Below are 22,341 nucleotides of genomic sequence, written 5' to 3'. Positions count from 1 at the left end.
CTCTGGAACACTCTGCCCCTCCATGTTGGAACTGCTCCCACAGTGGAGTGTTTTAAGTCTCTCCTAAGACCCATTTTTAATCATATTTATTTTATATTGTTTTTATAGTGGTTGTATATGTAATTATGTATTATTATTTATCGTTTTTATTCAGTCATTGGTGGAGCTCAAGATAGTATTTGAATGTTGTTTTTAATATTATTGTGCAGCACTTTGGAAACATTTTGTTGTTTAAATGTGCTATATAAATAAAGTGTATTGGATTGGATTGACTCACATGTCAAATTTACAAACATTACAGCATGACGCAATGGCACCGGCTCAAAATCACCCTCCTCACAGGGTGCAGAGTTGGTGAAAGAGACGCTATGTTCAAAGAGGCACGTAAATAAAGTAATGCCTTGCACATATTAGTTATTTAAGTACTTGTTTGTATTTTTAGTTAATTCTTAAAATTATTGTTTTACATTAACAAGAGAGCACAGCATACCAAGTCAGATTCCTTGTGTGTTAATAAATATTTTTCCGCCTCCTTTTCTACATGAAGCATTCTTCAATATTCTCCAAGTAGGGCGTGGCCATGACATTACCGGATGTGAACACATTGAGGAAGTCAATTGACATTTGTTGTGGTGTACAGTTTTAACAACAGCGATCTCCATATAAGTTTGTCACTTTCTTTATCTTGCTAAATTGCTCACTAACAAATATTTTCATTCTGCACTTGTGACAGCAGATCATGAACATGCTTTTCTTATTAATGCTAATTGTGCAAATGCACCGCACGCTGCCTGGTAAGTCCATTCTATTATTCCAAAATGATTAAATTTAAACTTATTATGACACTGTTTTATTTTCATGACTATTGTTGACATTGTTTACTTCGACCCGACATGAGTGGTTATGAACAAGTGCATTTTAGTCCTTTTTTTGGGGGATTCTTTTTTAAAGGGAATACAAACAAATAATAAATAAACAATGATATGCAGTACATGTGTATACAAATAATGTATTTTCTGTGATATCAAGTATACTTTAAAGGGGAACTGCACTTTTTTTTTTATTTTAGAATTTTGCCCATCGATCACAATCATGAGAGACAAGTGGACAAAAGTTGTTTTTTTTTTGCAGTCTAACATGTAAAAATCGACTTGTTTTTGTTGGCTACAATGCAGCTAATGGGAAGAATACATTCTACTTCTAAATCACTTTAAAAATAAATTAAAAAAAACTTCCGGTGTTGTGCCGAGTCATGCCCACAGCCCGCCAGGGGGCGCATAATTCGGCACAACACGTCAAACTTTTTACTTACTCTTTAAGTCTAACTACTTTAAGGTGTTTTTTTCCTGGCTGACGCACCCTTTTTTGTGCGAAATACTGTGGTTATTGCGACGCAATGAGCAACTTGAAGACAAAATCGACAACAACTCGAGCAGATAGTGTCTCAGCTGAACTAGCTAACATGGCGGCCGCAGCAGCAGCAGCTTCAGGGTCGGAAGACAAGAGAGCCGAACTCGACGGCCAATCTGACCCAGTTACCAAGAACGACATCGAGGCTCTCCTCAATAAACAGCGCGATTGTTTCAAGGCTGATGTGACTTTTCTGATTCAACAGTCGACTGAGTCCCCGAAGCAGTCAGTCGATTCATTGGGACAACAGGTGAAGACATTTAATAGATAGGTTTCCGCTGTCGGCAAAGGGCTGTCCGTATCGATACCAAGCATCGATAGTGAGTATCGGTATCGTATCGACACTGGCGTGATGGTATCGATACTTCACCAAATTAAGCGAATCACTCCGATTTAAAAAAAAAAAGTGAGCGCAGCGCTCCTCGCCACGCCACCCTCCTCCCTAGTGATGGGTCGCGAACGAGATTTAAAAACACTTTAAAAAGTCATCTTCAACCAAAGTTCAAATAAAATAAATACAATTAACATGACGCTTGGTGCGTTCGAGCAACAACATCAGTATAATTCGCTCCGAGGTTCACTCGAACACGCACACACACACGCGTGCGTTTCCAGTGCGACTTAATGTCTTGGTTGTAAACTGTAAAGTATTTTATTGCACTAAAATAACGATAAGAATTTCTCAGTTCTTTTGTTTTGTGTTCATTTTTACAACTGTTTAATAACTAGTGTTTTTCTTTTTTACTTAAGTTCTTGTGTGTTGTGCGGCGACTAGCCAAGTTCAGTATTTGTTTTCACCTTATTTGCACTACTTACTTTGTTGTAATTGATATTATTACTTTTTTATTTGAATTCCTCACTTCTTTTGTTTTGTGTTCATGTTTACAACTTTGTTCAATAACTAGAGTTTTGTTATTTACCTTAAGTGTTTGTGTGTTTTGAGGCGACAAGCCAGGTTCAGTAGTTGTTTGCACCTTATTTGCATTACTTTATTGCTATTGATATCACTTTTGTAATAAATATTTTAGTATTTGACTTAAATCGTCGTCCTGTGTTGTATTATTATCCATCCATCCATCCATTTTCTACCGCTAATTCCCTTTTGGGGTCGCGGGGGGCGCTGGCGCCTATCTCAGCTACAATCGGGCGGAAGGCGGGGTACACCCTGGACAAGTCGCCACCTCATCGCAGGGCCAACACAGATAGACAGACAACATTCACACTCACATTCACACACTAGGGACCATTTAGTGTTGCCAATCAACCTATCCCCAGGTGCATGTTTTTGGAGGTGGGAGGAAGCCGGAGTACCCGGAGGGAACCCACGCATTCATGGGGAGAACATACTAACTCCACACGGAAAGATCCCGAGCCTGGAATTGAACCCAAGACTGCAGGACCTTCGTATTGTGAGGCAGATGCACTAACCCCTCTGGCACCATGAAGCCCGTTGTATTATCATCATAATCCATTAATAAAGGCAAAAGTACAAATTTGTTTTTCAAAAGTATCGATACCCCGAAGGCCCCCCCCCCCCCCCCCCCCCATCAGATGTCGACACTTCCGGTATCGATATCGGCGATACTGGATGGTATCGGATCGGTATCGATACCCAAATTTGCAATATTGCTCACTCCTACTAGCAGCGATTACCCATAATCCTTCGTGGCAGCCGCCATCTTGTGTGTCAAAACTTGGTTTACTCGTCTGCGGCAGTTTTCTAAATATTTTTCCACACTTTTACAGCAACAATGACGTCCACTTCGGGAAATTTGAAAGAAGTCGTAAAAGTTCCCTACAGACAGACGCTAGATGGGGTTTGCAAAGCCAGGTATTTACAGAAATGGAAGGCGATGGCGATAAAGATCCGTATGAGATGGGAAAGCACAAATGGACTACGGACTTGAAATGTTATCCTGATATAACTTACCCCGACATCGTCAACTATTTGGTGAACAATGTTAGTGCCTACACTCTGGATGAGCTCAAGGGCTACACGTCGCTCGAAGCGTACAATTACTTTGTGTGTTAATGGGTACAGGAAATGAAACTGGCTACAATGGAAGATAAATGTGTTCTTGTGTTCGTCACTCTCAGAGATCAACTGATCCGTGTTTGGTGCCATGGGTCATATCAGAGAAGACGGGTAATGGGTTCCTCTCTTTAAGAAGGGGGACCGGAGGGTGTGTTCCAACTATCGTGGGATCACACTCCTCAGCCTTCCTGGCAAGGTTTATTCAGGTGTACTGGAGAGGAGGCTACGCCGGATAGTCGAACCTCGGATTCAGGAGGAACAGTGTGGTTTTCGTCCTGGTCGTGGAACTGTGGACCAGCTCTATACTCTCGGCAGGGTTCTTGAGGGTGCATGGGAGTTTGCCCAACCAGTCTACATGTGCTTTGTGGACTTGGAGAAGGCATTCGACCGTGTCCCTCGGTAAGTCCTGTGGGGAGTGCTCAGAGAGTATGGGGTATCGGACTGTCTTATTGTGGCAGTCCGCTCCCTGTACGATCAGTGCCAGAGCTTGGTCCGCATTGCCGGCAGTAAGTCGAACACATTTCCAGTGAGGGTTGGACTCCGCCAAGGCTGTCCTTTGTCACCGATTCTGTTCATAACTTTTATGGACAGAATTTCTAGGCGCAGTCAAGGCGTTGAGGGGTTCCGGTTTGGTGACCGCGGGATTAGGTCTCTGCTTTTTGCAGATGATGTGGTCCTGATGGCTTCATTTGACCGGGATCTTCACCTCTCACTGGATCGGTTTGCAGCCGAGTGTGAAGCGACCGGAATGAGAATCAGCACCTCCAAGTCCGAGTCCATGGTTCTCGCCCGGAAAAGGGTGGAATGCCATCTCCGGGTTGGGGAGGAGACCCTGCCCCAAGTGGAGGAGTTCAAGTACCTAGGAGTCTTGTTCACGAGTGAGGGAAGAGTGGATCGTGAGATCGACAGGCGGATCGGTGCGGCGTCTTCAGTAATGCGGACGTTGTACCGATCTGTTGTGGTGAAGAAGGAGCTAAGCCGGAAGGCAAAGCTCTCAATTTACCGGTCGATCTGCGTTCCAGTCCTCACCTATGGTCATAAGATCACGGGTACAAGCGGCCGAAATAAGTTTCCTCCGCCGTGTGGCGGGGCTCTCCCTTAGAGATAGGGTGAGAAGCTCTGCCATCCGGGAGGAACTCAAAGTAAAGCCGCTGCTCCTTCACATCGAGAGGAGCCAGATGAGGTGGTTCGGCCATCTGGTCAGGATGCTACCCGAACGCCTCCCTAGGGAGGTGTTTTGGGCACGTCCAACCGGTAGGAGGCCACGGGGAAGACCCAGGACACGTTGGGAAGACTATGTCTCCCGGCTGGCCTGGGAACGCCTCGGGATCCCCCGGGAAGAGCTAGACGAAGTGGCTGGGGAAAGGGAAGTCTGGGTTTCCCTGCTTAGGCTGTTGCTCCCGCGACCCGACCTCGGATAAGCGGAAGAAGATGGATGGATGGATGGGTCGTGTTTTATCAGGACACTGTACGTGTATGGCAGGCATTGGCGAAATATGTTCACATGTTTCTGCATTGTTGTTTGCCATTGAAGCGAGCGTCAAGATGCGGGACAACACCACAGTCACACAGGAAAAATCTTACTGGCTACTTCCATCTGCAGTCAAGAAAGTTGGGTACAAGACCATATAGGACATTAACTTCACATCCGCCAAGACAATCAAGAGAGAGCTAGACAAGGCAATCGTATTTGGAGATACACCAGCACCATTAAAACAGAGGAGACTACCGGAGGTACAGAAGGGGACACAAGATGAACTGTCAGACTTGTACAGAGAATTAAAATCCAAAAGAAAAATTAAGCCTGTCTTACTTTCTCTGATTCCAGGATATGCTAAAGACTATCGTCCAGAAGCACTTGATAAAAAGTACCCAAAAGTATTTTCAGAACTATATGAGGTGGCGACTTGTCCAGGGTGTACCCCGCCTTCCGCCCGATTCTAGCTGAGATAGGCGCCAGCGCCCCCCGCGACCCCGAAAGGGAATAAGCGGTAGAAAATGGATGGATGGATGATTATAACTATGCAACTGCATAGTTTAGGGTATCTTGATTTAATTCATACAAATTTTAATAAAATCGTCCAAAAATAAGCGGAGATTGCCTATATTATTTATGGAAGGTTATATTTGTGCAACAACAACGTCAGACGTCAAGCGTTATTAAGTACAAGCACAAGCACAGTAGTTCCTCCGTTTTAATATCTATTTTAACCATAACACATTTTATCACCGAGACAGAGAGCAACATAATTCAAAGTACCTGTTACAAAATGATCAGAGCAAACTTTATAATGTCGTTTTGCTGGATCAGGGGTAAATCCCACTCGATTGATTCTAGCTGGCCACAGGTTGCGCCTTTCTGTCGACAGTCGCTCGGTTTCTTTTCCCTGTTTTACTATGACCTTAGGGATATCGTAGTACTTTGTTGTTCTTTGTCCTGAATTGGCGCGGTTTACACGGGCCCCCCCCCCCAAAAAAATGTGTGACCCATTTCTCACAAAAATAACCACGGAGGCGTCCTTGGTTACTAGTGTTTGTTTTGACACACAAGTGGCGGACAAGGGAATTGTGGGACGGTTGTGATGCCATCGGAAACCCATGTATAGCCGTCTGACTCAAACCGAAGTCACAGTGGGTGAAAACTTTGAAAAACTCACCGAGATGGAAGCCGCTGTGAAGTTTCTACAGTCCCAAACTACGGTGCTCCTGGAACGAGTGGACGACCTCGAGAACCGGTCCCGCCGGAGATAGAGAGAACTCACCGCTCCCTCGGTCCCAGACCGCTGGATGCTGGCGCCGGAAAACCGCGGACCTTCATCAATAAATTCCTCCGTTTCCAGGAGAAAAAAAAAGTCCTCAGATGGGCCAGACAACATAAACTGGATTACTGCGGCACCGAGTTGAGTTTACCCGGACATCAGCCCTGCTTTGGCCAAGAAACGAGCTGCTTTCAACCCCGTCAAAAATATGCTCTACCTGAAAGGAATAAAGTTCCGCTTGCTGCATCCCGCCCGTCTCCAGGTCTGCTTCAGAAATGAAAACTTGTACTTTGATTCTCCACAAAAAGCCCAGGACTTCTATGACGAAAGCATCGCTCCCTCAGGTTAGTGGAAGATGACTTTGTATGGAAGGTGTTTCAGACCAAAAGCACGTTGAAGAGGACATTTTTTTTTCTCTTCTTCCTTAAAAGTTATGACTAACTTAAATATTATAAATTGGAATATTTATTTCTCTATTTTATCTAATTTTTTCAATTTGAAACGAACACTTACCAGGGGCTACTTGTTATTATTATTATTATCATCATCATTTATTTATTTATCTATTTTATTTTATTTTTTTCTCTCTCCCATTATTATTTTCTATATATAATTTTGCTGCCAATATGGTGCTTATTCCTATTTAAGTGGCACCTAATGTACATTATAGACACATTTGCAGATACAGGAGCCATATCTGCTCAATGATATTAGTGCAGTGGTCCTCAACCTTTTTCAGTGATGTACCCTCTGTGAACATTTTTTTAATTCAAGTACCCCCTAATCAGAGCAAAGCATTTTTGGTTGAAAAAAAGAGATAAAGTAAAATACAGCACTTTGTCATCAGTTTCTGATTTTTTAAATTGTATAACAGTGCAAAATATTGCTCATTTGTAGTGGTCTTTCTTGAACTATTTGGAAAAAAAGATATAAAAATAACTAAAAACTTGTTGAAAAATAAACAAGTGATTCAATTATAAATACAATTTCTACACATAGAAGTAAAAATCAACTTAAAGTGCCCTCTTTGGGGATTGTAATAGAGATCCATCTGGATTCATGAACTTAATTCTAAACATTTCTTTACAAAAAAATTAAAATCTTTAACATCAATATTTATGGAACATGTCCACAAAAAATCTAGCTGTCAACACTGAATATTGCATTTTTTGTATTTTTTTCCCCACAGTTTCTGAACTTTCATAAACTGTGCATCACCTTGCCACCAGGTGGCTTAACCATGAAATGTTCAAAAACAAAGTAATAAAATAAAATAAGTTTGAATATTTCTCTTTTGGGGCAGCACGGTGTGAGATGGGTTAGTGCGTCTGCCTCACAATGCGAAGGTCCTGAGTAGTCCAGGGTTCAATCCCGGGCTCGGGATCTTTCTGTGTGGAGTTTGCATGTCCTCCCCATGACTGCGTGGGTTCCCTCCAGGTACTCCAAAGACATGCACCTGGGGATAGGTTGATGGCAACACTAAATGGTCCCTAGTGTGTGAATGTTGTCTATCTTTGTTGACCCTGCGATGAGGTGGCGACTTGTCCAGGGTGTACGCCGCCTTCCGCCTGATTGTAGCTGAGATAGGCACCAGCACCCCCTAAGGGAATAAGCGGTAGAAGATGGATGGATTTCTCTTTTGGTCTATGCTTTCTATGGGATTTTGGTGTGGTTCCTGTATATTTTGATAATTTTCATGGTCAAAATCGCGGAAATTCCGTCACGTGGTGCCCCCGCGGCTACACATAGTGTGTATTGAGCGTGTGCGTGCGAGGGGGAGCGTGCTTGTTGCCAGGGGAAAAGGCAGGCCATGAGGCAGCAAGTACCTCTGCCACGAGGTAGGGGGCGATATATTGTCAACTGGCAGTTCTCTGCCTCAGCAGTACTCTCACTTGCTACACTGGGAGAAGTGGGGGCGCTCTAGCTAGCAGACACATGTCTCTCTAGCTGAAGCCTGCCTATTTTTATCTTTTTAAAATAAGAAAACAAAACTGTATGTATAACAAAAATGGCATTTTTATTCGAGTAAGCCAGCATTTGTGGGTGTTTTTTTGTCAGACGCAAAAAATATTGTTTTATTGCTTGGAATGAAATTTAATTAAATGAATGTGTCTGCCGATATGGAGGATTATATACTGTATCCAAGATTAAATACTTATCTAAACTGGACTTTTAGACAGAATGAATGTGATCATACAAAGTACATTTTCTTGGAGAATAGCTATTGCTGATTCAGATACAAACACAGAAAGGTAATATACACTCACAATACTTGATTTATTTTGTCACAAGCAAATGGTCCTGAAAAGTATTTAATAATAACTTTATCAAATACGTTTTGGACCCATTTATCATATCATAATATTATTATGATAACATTTTTATGAAAGCGAATAACTCCCTTCTTTTTACTGTTACTCTAATGTGCAGACTAAATTAACAGTGATTAGAGCTGCACATATGAATTTAAGTTAAAAAAATAAAAATAAAATAAAAATTCAAAAATATCTGTGCTTCACCTGATATTTCTTTCACCGCACGTCACTGCGTACTAACACTTCACCATGAGGACGTTACGCCATGGTATAAGCCGAAAAAGCTAACCAAAGGCAAAATATAAGCTAGCTTCTACATCAACACAAAACGCTTTTGAGTTTGTAATACACAACACTGCAGGAGGACATCAATCTGTTCTGAGTAAAAAACATGAACAATCATATTACAGTATCTGTAAAGTATTATTTTAGGTGGTTTGTACACAGCTAGCCAGACAGCGTATGTACTGTAGTTGTAATAACACTCATGACGTGCTGCGGGTATCATGATCATTAGTATAGTGACTCACTCGATGGACATTTGTGCGTTTGGTTCAGCTGGCCAGGGACATTTTTTCCGGTTTATTTTGGGTAAGCACTGTCGAAATTTGCAGCGTCAAGTCACGCCGAACTCACTCTATCGGGTTCCGTCTGCTCCAACATTTCACTCTTCCTTTGTGCTTGTTTCTATAAGCAGCAGTTCATCCTCAGTATATTCAGATTAAAAAAGATAAGGTTGTTCTTGTTTGTCCAAAAATAGTTGTCTTCTTTGTCTGGTATCAATTCTGTCATGATTAGAAGACAAACACACATTTGTTGCCAGAAGTTGCATTGCAATGGAAACAGAAATAAATGTGCGGACGAAATCAGTCTGGCAATGATTAAAATGACAAAATACGGTAAATATTGAACGTATTACATATTGTTATGAATAATTTGAAGTTGTTTTAGAGCAGTGGTCCCCAACCACAGGTCTGGGGACCAGTACCGGTCTGTGACGCAATAGCTACCGGGCTGCAGAGAAATATTAAATTATTTATAAAAAAGGCATTTTCTCCGTTTTAACTTTCGCCTGTTTGTCTGGACACACCAATAAGCTTGTTTATAGATATACAATAAAACTCCATAGAACATTGCTATTTGTTTTAACTTTGTGACATACAATGCACATGAATGAACATATAAAATATAAATGTGACAGATTGTAGCCAAAGGCTGATTTCCATCTGCATTCTGCAGGGGATCTCATTGCAAAGAAACTAGCCCAGGTCTCCCACTAATTCAGCATTACAGTGACTTGTACTTTTCATGCACCTATTTTCATCTGGAACAAGTGGAATTCCGGTCCCTGAAATTAAATGCCTACATTAAACCGAGTCCATGGTGCAAGACCACTGTTTTGAAGGCTACAGCTATGAGTCCGATTAGCTGTGTGTTTCAAGCTTTTTTTTTATCTCTTAAAAATCCTAAAAAAAAGAAAAGTTACTGTCCCTCATAATGATTGTCAACGATGGGTCTTAAAGGGGAACTGCACTTGTTTTGGAATTTTGCCCGACTGTGGGCAGAGTTGACTTAAATATTCATATTACAAGATGGTTGATATTCTAAAAAGATTAAACTCTCTTCTTGTTTTGTTTTTTTGTCAGTGACTCACTCGCTCCAGTATTTCCACACTGCGTCCTCTCAAATTACAAACTTCCCAGATTATGTGGTCGTGGCTTATATTGATGACATTGAGATCGGTCACTATGACAGCAACACAAGGAAAGCAGAAGCCAAACAAGAATGGATGAAGAAATTTGCAACGGTGGATCCAGAGCACTTTTTGTGGCAGACAAATTTAGGTATTCGCAGTGAAGTGAAGGACAAAGAGGACTTGGAAAGTTTACAGAAGCGCTTCAACCACACTGAAGGTTTGTTCATAAATGTTTGATGTTTTGAAAAAACCACACATTACTGCACTTGTCTGTGGGCATCCATAATGACGTAGAAAAAACACATGACTGACACTTAGAGAGCTCAAGTTATCAAAACTCACTTGTCTTGCATGTTGGCAGCTGCTGAAGAAGCCATATTGTTAATGGTTTGTTGTTTTCTTGATTTGTGTGTTGGGTCACGTGAGCAGGTGGACATTGTACAGTGTGGCACTGAAGGTATGTTGTCCTGCTTGTTCGCCTAAATCAGGGGTCGGCAACCCGCAGCCTTGATCACTCTGATTTGGCTTAGCTGCATACTTGCCGACCTCCCCGAATTTTCCGGGAAGTTTACGGATTTCAGTGCCTTTCCCAGAAATCTCCCGGGACAGATATTCTCAAATTTTCACTCATACCCATACATGCCAACCTTGAGACCTCCGATTTTGGGAGGTGGGGGGCGGGTAGGGGAGGGGGTTGGGCGGAGGCGTGGTTGGGGGCTCGGTTGGGGCGGGGGCGTGGTTAAGAGGGGTGGCGTGTAATTCACCAACTCAAGTATTTCATATATATATATATGTATATATATATATATATATATATATATATATATATATACATATATATATATATATATGAAATACTTGACTTTCAGTGAATTCTAGCTATATATATTTATTTTATTATACATATAAACAAAAGAAAGTGGAATTTCCGACGGCACCTGTCAAATACACAGTAATAAAAACACAGTTGTTCTACTAACTGTACTGTGCTTGCTGGTTAGTAAAAAAACAACAACAACACTTACTTTTTTTTGAGTAACCTTTTTTCTTCCATTTGCGTATTGGCGAGCGATTTCCGAATCCGGGAACATATCCTTCACGGATTTGTTGTAGACATCCGGAAATGAGAACGAGATGTTGCTTCCAGCTATCAGCATAGCCATAATGGTCTCAGCATAAGATACACCATCAGGTCTTCATTTTGCGAGGTGGGCCATAGTACTGGGTTGTGAACGATGCTGCGCTGCGGACGCTTTGTACTTCGCTGACCGTTCATGCCTGAATATCCGTTAGGCCGCCGTGTTCAATGGAGAAGTCTGTTCTACAAAATTTACAGGCAACATACGCCTTCTCCTTCGAACTCTCCTGGATAAACTGAAATTCTTGTTTCCAATCGTTCTGGAACTTGCAAGCGTATTTCTTCATTTTGCTCGTTGACGGTGTAATATATTGGGTTGGAGTCAATAACCAGGCGACGTGATGAAGTAACGTCTCTTTACTGTGGGCTTCAGAACAAATGTAGAATATATTTACATTCTATTCTATGTACGGTAGATGGCAGTATAGTCCTGTTTAAGAGGGTCACAACATTGAGTCAGGTCTGACTCAATGTTGGGGGGCGTGGCCTCCAGCTCTGCTTGTATTTCGGGAGATTTTCGGGAGAAAATTTGTCCCGGGAGGTTTTCGGGAGAGGCGCTGAATTTCGGGAGTCTCCCGGAAAATCCTGGAGGGTTGGCAAGTATGCTCATACCTCAATATAGAGGGCGTATCATGAAGTCAATGCTTTTAGCGTCCTCTGGAACATGTCGTCACGGCCATGCTATCAACGTGCCGATTGGTTACGCTTAGTGTGCGGTTGCCGTTACCACACGTCAGTGACTGCAAGGCATACTTGCTCAACAGCCATACAGGTTACACTGTGGGTTGTGATATAAACAACTTTAACACTCTTATTAATATGCACCAGACTGTAAACCCACACCAAACAAGAGTGACAAACACATTTTGGGAGAACATCCGCACTGTAGCACAACATAAACACAAAAGAACAAATACCCAGTATCCCATGCATCCCTAACTCTTCCGTGCTACATTATACAATCCCACTACCACCAAACCCCGCCCACCTCAACCTACGCACGTATAATGTAGCCAGGAAGTTTTATGTAACCTGCTGGCACTTCAATGGCGCCATTTCTACATGCAGCCACACAACTAAATCACACTTGAAAACCAAAAAATAAGCTGTAGAGCTGTCAAAAAAAAATAAAAAATTAGATTAATTGTAATTCTTAATTGTAATGATTCTTAATCGATGAAAAAAATTATCAAATGTATTTTTAAAAATTCTATTGTAATTTTTACTTTTTTATGTTTTCCTGTACAGCCATTCAGACAAATCATATTGTTGATATAGATGATCTATATTTGCTGTTAACATTTACTTTAGAGAAGAGAATTGTTGGATTTTTGCCTTATTTGTATTTAACTTTATTAAATGATTGGGTAGAATTGTATTAAAAACAGTTTTCTTTTAAGTAATATAAAAATTGATAAGATCTTTATATGTATTTTATGGAGGAACGTAGGTAATCATAGTACTGGCATCGAAAGTTATTAACACGTTTGTTATTTTTTGTAATCGAGAATTGTTTCTGAATTGAATCGTTACCTCTAAGAAATGAATCGAATCAATCCATCAATCAACCCACGGTAGCCTTCCGCGTCCTAGGCTGCCCACTAGCTCTCTGCCAGTACAACCAAGTTTCAGTGTGGGCAGATGTACTCCCTTGGATTCTACCAAGACCAAGGGAAAACATGGAATTGATAGAAAGAAGGAAAGGGTGGAAAGAAGCTGATAATGTGTCCAGGTTGAAAGGTATGTGAAAATGAGATTCTATAGTTTCTTAAATATTAATACAGACGGATGGAAGGACCCGGTATAAGAACATTTTGGAGCAGGAGTATCTATTCCAGATGTTGGTGCGTCAACCTGTAATAGAATGACTAATAACCTGTCAGACACTTACATAACCAATTAAAGGGGAGTAATTTAAAGGGATGTGTAGGAGAGAGCAGGTGGTGTACACACAAATTAGGGTAGGACTAGGCCCGGAATGTCGTCATTTTAGGGGCAAGGCCACTTGTCCTTTCGTGTCCTTAACCTTTTGAGGGCACAAAAGGCCAAATGTCAGGGCAGATTTTTGTGCGCACTCATGCTTGTTACATGAGGGCGCTGGTCACTATACAGACCTCCAGCCTCATGCGAAGAAGTAAGAACTGCCTGGTTATATTTTGTGTTTTGTAGCAATACGCATGTGCATCTAAGAAGGCCGCCCCCAAAACAACTTGTTTTCAAGAGACACTTAGAAAGGGGCTAGAAGTTGGTCTGTGAAGCAAAATGTATCCGAAGTTTGACAAAAAGCACCATCATTACAGGCTATGTAGAACACAAGGAAGTGTGGTAATTGGAGAGAAAAATCATAGTATGACCTCTTAAAGACACAATTGTGTATGTGTGCATGTGGGTTGATGGTGATTAAGCCTTACTCCATTTTATACACTTTGTGTTACTCTTCCAGGTCTTCACATTTACCAGAGGATGAAAGGCTGTGAATGGAATGATGAAACTGATGAAATCAAGAGTTGGAGACAGTCCAGTTATGATGGAGAAGATTTTTTAGCATTAGATACCAAGACATGGACATGGACTGCAGCAAAACCACAAGCCTTCCCCATGAAACACACGTTGGACCATGATCAAGCTTTTATGACATACTTAAAGTTTTACCACACTGAGATCTGCGTTCAAAACTTGAAAAAGTATGTGAACTTTGGTAGAGACGTACTAATGAGAACAGGTAAACCACATGACGTACGCTGATAGCCCACCCTCTGTAGGAACATAAGTAACATTACAACCTACACTCTTTCCCATGCAGACCTTCCAAAGGTGTTTCTCCTCCAGAAGACGCCGTCCTCTCCGGTCAGCTGCTTCGCGACAGGTTTCTACCCCAGCAGTGCAACACTGTTTTGGAGGAAAGACGGCAAGGATCTCCAAGAGAACGTGGTGCACGGAAAAGTCCTACCAAACCCCGATGGAACCTTCCAGATGACAGTGGATCTGAATGTGGATGTGACCGCCGAAGTGGAGGGGAAGTACGAATGTGTGTTTCAGCTGTCTGGTGTCAAAGAGGACTTGGTCACCAAGCTGGAGAGAAGAAGCATCCTGAGCAACGCAAGCGATGAAGGTGAGGAGAACACATTGAGTTGAATTATTACATCCTCAAATCAAGAACATTGAATTTTATCAGAACTTCCACCATTATTGATCCATGTCACAAGAACAATGCTGGATATTGATAGCATGCATGCAAAGTACTCATTTAGTTTTCCTCTTCATGCTTTTTTGCTCATAACAGACAACGTGAAGGTCACCGTTGGCGGTCGCTGCAGTGATCCTCGCTATCATTGTCATTGTCATAGTCGCCATACGTCACAAAAATAAAAAAGGTGAGGGTCACACTTCTTTTTTTGTGAGTTGGTGCTTTCCTCCAGGCAGCAAAGGTGCCAACAAACACTCCAAGATCCTCAAAGAGAGATCACACACTCACATAGAAAGGTGATGTAAGGACAAAAGTCTAAGCCATCTTGTCTGTCTTTCATTTCAGCCAACTATGTTCCACCTGGTAAGTCAATCATATTCTCCTTTCTTTGAGCCGCCATAAACAAAGCAGGGGTGAAGCATCACTCGTATGGAAGTCTGATGTGGACGTTTGTTAAAAGTTTAGCCTGAAAATCTTCCCTTCGTCTTACCGGATAGTAGGGTTGGACATCTCTTAGTGATGGACGAATCCGTATTCATCGAGATACATGGGTTACCATGCCATTTAAAAAAGTTATATTTTAAAAACTGAATAATTTGATAGGGTGTATGAATGATTCCATTCTATGGTTAACATTTGTTGATGGACACTTTCTTTTTTATGCCACAAAAGGACAAAAGCATTCTTTCCTGTGCATCCGCTCCTCCTCATGTTTGATGAATAGTTAGGACCTTGGCACCAAGTGCTCAGCCGAGATCTGTCCAAGCTAAGTTTAAGAGCATAAACTGATGAAAACTACTCTATTGAGAGGCCAAACGTTTTCTAAAACAAACTGAACAATCAACTGATTAGTGGAATGTCATGAGGATACAAATAACCTGATGAATGAAAACACTGTTGGCACATTCATCTTCAAATATAGAAAAAAAAACATTCTATAAAAGTGACATGCTTACAGTATTTTCAAATGTGTAAAACACCACATACGTATATCCCTAAAATGCTTTAAGGCAAAGATAAAGTAAAACGACAACAGAATCACATATCAAATATATCTATTTTTAGACATGGACCAAAAAACACTATCTAAATAAACATGTTTCTTTGATAAGATAATATAAAAATGCCACCCATCTTCTTCCGCTTATCGGATGCCGGGTTGCTGGGGGACTTCAGCCTAAGCAGAGAATTCCAGACTTCCCTCTCCCCAACTACTTCGTCCAGCTCTTCCCGGGGACTCCGAGGCGTTCGAGGGGCCTTCTGACCGACAGAGCTTCTCAATCTATCGCCAAGGGAGAGCCCCGCCACCCATTGAAGGAAACTCATTTCGGCCGATTGTACCCATGATCTTGTCTTTTCGGCCATAACCCAAAGCTCATGACCATAGGTGAGGTTAGGGACATAGAGCGACTAGTAAATTGAGAGACTTTGCCTTCCAGCTCAGCCCCCTTTTCACCACGAAGGACCGATGAAGGGTCCGCATCACTGCAGACGCTGCACCGATTTGCCTGTCGATATCACAATCAGCTCTTTCCTCACATGAAAAAGAAAAACCCAGAGGTACTTGAAGTCCTCCAATCGGGACATGATCTCCTCCCCAACCCAGAGACGGCACTCCACCTTTTTCTGGGCGAGAGCCATGGACTCGAAGTCGGAAGTGCTGATACACATCCCAGTCGCTTCACATTCGGCTGCAAACCGATCCAATGAGAGCCATAAATCCTGGCCAGATGAAGCCAGCAGGACCACATCATCCGCAAAATCAGAAACATAATCCTGCAGCCACCAAACCGGATCCCCTCAACGCCCTGACTGCGCCTAAACATTCTGTCCATAAAAGGTGTAAACAGAATTTGTGACAAAGGGCAGCCCTGCCCGAGTCCAACCCTCACTGGAAATGGGTTCGACTTACTGCAGGTCATACAGGTATGTCCTACCCCATACTCTCTGAGCACTCTCATCAGGACTTCCCAAGGGACATGGACAAATGCCTTCTCTAAGTCTACAAAACACATGTGGACTGATTGGGCAAACTCCCATGCACCCCTAAGGAATTGGTCCACAGGACGAAGATCACAATGCTCCTGTTGAATCTGAGGTTCGACTAGCCGACATAGCCTCCTCTCCAGTACACCTCTTATCAGGAAGGCTGAGCAGTGTGATCCCATGATAGTTGGAACACCCCCTCTGGTTCCGATTTTTAAAAAGAGAAACCACCACCCCAGTGGGCTGATCCAGAGGCATCCCCCTGTCAACTGATTGATAGTCTCGTGCAACACCTGGTCGGTTAATCGATTAATCTAAAGATTCACAGCTGGTTCTGATTGTATGAGGTGACTGCTACCGACTCAACCGAATCGCTCACTTGTCAAACTGGATAGCCAGTCAAACCAGTTTATCGTTACCGACCCTACTGTATAGCGAAAAGGAAAACTGCCGCTTTTGGATGTTTTGGTACTAGTATTGGTTAACATTAGAGCTGTCAAATTTAAAGGGAAAGTAACGAGTTAACGCTCATCTCCTTTAACAGCACTTTTTATTTCCCTTTGCCTGATTTGTGACCATCAGCCCTCACCGTAAGTGCGGTAAACACACAGATGCTGCGGGAACTAGGACGGCGCAGAAACGGACAAAGAAAAGGACACACTAAATGGCAAAATTATCCAAAGCCCCACAGCAGGGTCTCCCAACAAGACCGAAGCCATCTGCCTCCGCTGTGAGCAGAGTCCTCATCGCATCCCACTACGAACAACAACAAACTTTACACAGAAATTGCAAATTTGGTGTCAACACCCCTAATTCTGCGACCAATCAGTATTGTGGAGTAATGATACTAAACGGTAATCTAAGGAAAGCACACTCGACATGCTGACCCAGGCACTTTTTTATGCTATAGTATAATAGTTATTTATAGTACGTGTGGCTGAGTCAGAAGTGGTGTGCATGTGTGAAGTGTTTGTGTTAAGCTGTTTTAAAAAGCATAATGCATAACAAACATGTGCAAAAAAAAAAAAATTATCCAGTCCCATGTTGACAGTATTCAAATCTTGACAATCATCTGTCTCAGGCAGTGATTCTCAAGCTGTCGTACGACTCCATCTAGTGGTTCGCCAAAGAATCAATTAAATATTGTAATGATGTGATATGTTTTATTCACTGATATTCAAACACAGTGTTACTGTTCAAGCTATGTGGAACATTAGTGGCCAAAAATAATAAATATACTTGTTAAATAAAATCTCTTTGACGCTACTGTATTTTAATGCTGGTCATTATGGTGGTTGCCAAGTGTTTTCTGAGGTGGTACTTAGTGAAAATAAGTTTGAGAACCACTGGTGTAAGGTAGACTTATTAAAGCTAAAAACTATCTGTGATTAACCTTGATTAATTATGAGTTAACTATGGGAAGAATGTGAAAAATCATAATTGATTTTAAATTTAAATGTTAATCGTTTCATAGCCCTAATTAAAATGTACTGTAGAAAATGGACGGATGGATGGATGATAAGATACTCTGTCCCGAGTCACGTGACCTGCTGACACGCAGGCAATGTAAACGTGTCACATATCTAACTATTGACAGGAAGTAGAAGTGCACCACTCTGCTTCTTGATGTTTCTCAACCAATGGAGTCACACATCAGAGATCTGATATAAGTGAAGATGCACCTTCTAGATATACAGTGGGGAACATGAGTATTTGATGCCCTACCAGCCAGTTAGCATTCTGACTACCATAAAAGTTCTGGACTCTTCATACTTTTGTAAGGAAGTAAAAGGTACAAAATGTGAGGCGTTGAGGTCACGGTGCGTTTGTGTTTGTCTGACAGCTGGTGACGATGGTACTTAGTGCTCAGAGAACTCTACGGATGAAAGCAGTCGGAACACAGTAAGTTATCTCACACTTTGCCGATATATTTGAGTTTTTTGTTGCAATAGATTTAAAATGTGTTCCACCCTCATTTCTTTAGCGGAGATTCACACTTAGCAAAACATGGCTAATGCTAACACTAACGAGAGCGAGACGTTGTTCCAAAGAAAAGAAAAGTGTTGTCAGTAGTTGAGATTTGCGGCAACGGATCTGGAACAACTGACTGCACGCTGCAATGTTTGTTCAAAACATGCGGCAGCATAACAAACTTTTTCCTTTCTTTAAAAGTAGGTGAAAAAAAATCCTAAATCGACTTTCTTGTGAAAAAATCTGAGATTTTATGTTTAGGACATATCACCCAGAACGAGCTCACATGGACCGTTTACGTATCCAAGATCATCTTTCAGCTAACACTTGGATTCTTGTGCTGTCATGCTTTTCCTCCAGGATCTTTTGTGCACTGGGACAGATAGCGACTACTGAGGAGCGTGGTCACACTTGAAGACGAGAAGGACATGTGTTTTGCTCATCATCAAACTGCTCCTCGTGTTTAACAGTCTCTTGTTTTTTTAAGTTTATGTCTTAGAAATCAAGTTACGATCAAATGTTTTTGCCCCCTATGGTGGGATCACTTGCACTGTAACAGTAGTATACTTGTAATTATGCATTTTCATTTTCGTACACTTCTAATTCTTTGGCCAAACATTATGCACCTCCCAAACAATCATATGAAGACGTGTTGGTGGGATTGAGGAGGTCTTCGAAGTATTCCTTCCACCTATCCACAACATCCGCAGTTAAGGTCAGCAGAACACCATCCGCACCATACACGGTGTTGACAGTGCACTGCTTCCCCTTCCTGAGGCGGCGGATGGTGGTCCAGAATTGCTTCGAAGCCATCTGGAAGTCATTTTCCAAGGCTTCCCCAAACTCTTCCCATGTCCGAGTTTGTCCGGTGAGGTGGGCGGGGGTGTAAAATATATTCAGGAAGTGTCATGAATACAAAGGCTTATGGGTATTTGTTCTGTTGCGTTTATGTTGTGTTACTGTGAGGATGTTCTCCCGAAATGTGTTTGTCAATCTTGTATTGTGTGGCTTCACAGTGTGGCGCATATTAGTAAGTGTTAAAGTTGTTTATATCACAACCATCAGTGTACTCTGTATCACCCAGTATGCCTTTCAATCTTGTAGTGTATTTGTGGAAGCTCCACACGACATATTGCTGGACCAACAATCGATTCGTTCATGTTGTCAAAAGGTGCCAAAGGTAATGGTTACACAGCATGACCATATTATTGTCATCAGGATGAACGCTATTGGATAGTCGCGTGAACGTAAGCGGCTCCAATTGCCTTCGTTACTCTGTGAAACAGGTTCTACATGGCTCTGTGGGTGGTAAAGGTGCCCAACCTCTGATATATTTCAGCGGGCGGTTACGGTCCTGATAAAAAGTTGGTTCGGGTGGACGGCAGGTGGATGACGACTTTGGTGATGCGGATGCGGATGATATAATTGCCTATCCGCGCATCTCTGACGTAGATCATTTGATAAAATGACTGTTTCAATGTTGCAGTTTTTGAACACACCACTAGGGTGTGCCCAATAGGAAATCCGTTATTACCACTCTCTCATGCAGTGTTATGTACAATTGCTGTCCGCCTGAACTATTAATAAAAGCCAAGTTATTCATGCAGGTAACTACAAAAAACAACAGCTATTAATGCTAAAAAGCCTATGATGTGTTATATGTAGCCTAAACCGAGTGTTTGTTTGCAAAAATGTTTCTGCTTGACGATATAATTCGCCAGCTCAACTTTCGCCCTGTTAATACGTCTTGTTACACAGCAGTTACCCTATCCTACAACTAGGGGGCGACACAGACCACGTTTAAAGCACTGTCTAAATCAGTGGTTCTCAACCTTTTTTTCAGTGATGTACCCCCTGTGAACATTTTTTTAATTCAAGTACCCCCTAATCAGAGCAAAGCATTTTTGGTTGAAAAAAAGAGATAACGAAGTAAAATACAGCACTATGTCATCAGTTTCGGATTTTTTAAATTGTATAGCAGTGCAAGATATTGTTCATTTGTAGTGGTCTTTCTTGAACTATTTGGAAAAAAAGATATCAAAATAACTAAAAACTTGTTGAAAAATAAAAAAAGTGATTCAATTATGAATAAAGATTTTCACGCATAGAAGTAATCATCAACTTAAAGTGCCCTCTTTGGGGATTGTAACAGAGATCCACCTGGATTCATGAACTTAATTCTAAACATTTATTCACAACAAAAGAAATCTTCAACATCAAAATTCATGGAACATGTCCACAAAAAAATCTAGCTGTCAACACTGAATATTGCATTGTTGCATTTCTTTTCACAGTTTATGAACTTACATTCATATTTTGTTGAAGTATTATTCAATAAATATATTTATAAAGGATTTGTGAATTGTTGCTATTTTTAGAATATTTGAAAAAAAAATCTCACGTACTCCTTGGCATACCTTCAAGTACCCCCAGGGGTACGCTTACCCCCATTTGAGAACCACTGCCGTAGGACATACACTATTTGATATGCAGCTCATTTTTATGTGACACTTATTGAAATATCTTCTGTGACATCATGCACTAAAAGTGCACTTTATTTGTTTTAAACTATTGTAGTGGCGTTCTGTACAAAAAGTGCACTTTAATTTAGTGTTGTTTTGATTCCTATCGCCAACACTGTTGTCAACAGAGGAGAAAAAAAATGCTTTATTTAAATAAATATATTATTTATAAAGCAAATTCAAGTATAATTGGCAAATTTTCAACTTGGCACGCATATGTTCTTCCGAGAATGTTGTAGTCGTAATGATTTGTGCAGTCCTTTGAGACATTTGTGATTTGGGGCTATATAAATAATGGGTTGTACTTGTATAGCGCTTTTCTACCTTCAAGGTACTCACACACATTCACACACTGATGGAGGGAGCTGCCATGCAAGGCGCCAACCAGCACCCATCAGGAGCAAGGGTGAAGTGTCTTGCTCAGGACACAACGGACGTGACGAGGTTGGTTCTAGGTGGGATTTGAACCAGTGACCCTCGGGTTGCGCACGGCCACTCTCACACTGCGCCACGATTGATTGATTGATTGATTGATATGTGTCCTCTTTTTGGGGTTTCAGAATATGGTCAACCGGCAGTGCAATTAGCTTTAGCATCAGCATTAGCTTGGTCATGTATTTAAGCCTTGTCGACTAAAAAGACACACATCATAAAAATATACCCTTTCAAACATATTTAAACACCAAAACGATACATTTGGGGGTAAAACTATTTACATAGAGTCACTTGTACCTGAGAAGGGAGATGTTTGAGTTCTACAGATACGAGGACCACATTTTTGTTCAGCTGTCATGTGTAATGACTGCCAGGAAGTCAGGTGTCCCCCAAGTGTAGCTCCCAGCACAACGCGACCCCTGCTGGAGCCGTCCAGTACTACAACGGCTCTTATTAATGCTGGCATTACAATAACGTTAGCTCCATCCATCCATCCATCCATTTTCTACCGCTTATTCCCTTTCGGTGTCGCGGGGGGCGCTGGCGCCTATCTCAGCTACAATCGGGCGGAAGGCGGGGTACACCCTGGACAAGTCGCCACCTCATCGCAGGGCCAACACAGATAGACAGACAACATTCACACTCACATTCACACACTAGGGCCAATTTAGTGTTGCCAATCAACCTATCCCCAGGTGCATGTCTTTGGAAGTGGGAGGAAGCCGGAGTACCCGGAGGGAACCCACGCATTCACGGGGAGAACATGCAAACTCCACACAGAAAGAACCCGAGCCTGGATTTGAACCCAGGACTGCAGGAACTTCGTATTGTGAGGCAGATGCACTAACCCCTCTGCCACCGTGAAGCCCACGTTAGCTCCATATAAT

At 41.9% G+C, this 22,341-nt stretch overlaps 1 protein-coding gene and 1 long non-coding RNA gene across 3 annotated transcripts in view; one reads left to right on the top strand and one right to left on the bottom strand.

The window, feature by feature from the left end:
- The window catches only part of LOC133554289 (uncharacterized), a 28,036-nt gene extending 21,483 nt beyond the window's left edge, over window positions 1-6,553 (bottom strand). The window contains exon 1 of the long non-coding RNA XR_009807089.1: window positions 6,103-6,553. This is a non-coding gene — a long non-coding RNA (uncharacterized LOC133554289). The remainder of the gene's footprint in view (window positions 1-6,102) is intronic.
- LOC133554287 (major histocompatibility complex class I-related gene protein-like) lies at window positions 597-20,851 on the top strand. 2 transcript variants are annotated; one of them, XM_061902833.1, is made up of 8 exons: window positions 597-794; window positions 10,166-10,432; window positions 13,797-14,075; window positions 14,157-14,465; window positions 14,637-14,727; window positions 14,886-14,903; window positions 18,370-18,428; window positions 18,858-20,851. In XM_061902833.1, the coding sequence occupies exons 1-5, from the start codon at window positions 740-742 to the stop codon at window positions 14,720-14,722; spliced, it is 996 nt and encodes a 331-aa protein (XP_061758817.1). In that variant the 5' UTR covers window positions 597-739; the 3' UTR covers window positions 14,723-14,727; window positions 14,886-14,903; window positions 18,370-18,428; window positions 18,858-20,851. The 2 variants fall into 2 exon arrangements, with proteins under 2 accessions (XP_061758817.1, XP_061758818.1); XM_061902834.1 differs by having other exon boundaries at window positions 645-794; window positions 10,183-10,432.
- Window positions 20,852-22,341: the final 1,490 nt, after the last annotated feature.

Source organism: Nerophis ophidion, linkage group LG06 (genome assembly GCF_033978795.1).
Source record: "Nerophis ophidion isolate RoL-2023_Sa linkage group LG06, RoL_Noph_v1.0, whole genome shotgun sequence".
NCBI classification, from domain to species: domain Eukaryota; kingdom Metazoa; phylum Chordata; class Actinopteri; order Syngnathiformes; family Syngnathidae; genus Nerophis; species Nerophis ophidion.
The sequence above is the reverse complement of the archived record's forward strand: the minus strand, read 5'-3'. Positions and strand labels throughout refer to the sequence as shown.

Excerpts from the sequence above, each read along its gene's own strand:
- LOC133554287 (XM_061902833.1), top strand. The coding sequence starts at position 740 with ATGAACATGCTTTTCTTATTAATGCTAATTGTGCAAATGCACCGCACG. Across the intron at positions 10,433-13,796 it reads GCGCTTCAACCACACTGAAG|GTCTTCACATTTACCAGAGG; the intron begins GTTTGTTCATAA and ends TTACTCTTCCAG. Across the intron at positions 14,076-14,156 it reads AGACGTACTAATGAGAACAG|ACCTTCCAAAGGTGTTTCTC; the intron begins GTAAACCACATG and ends TTTCCCATGCAG.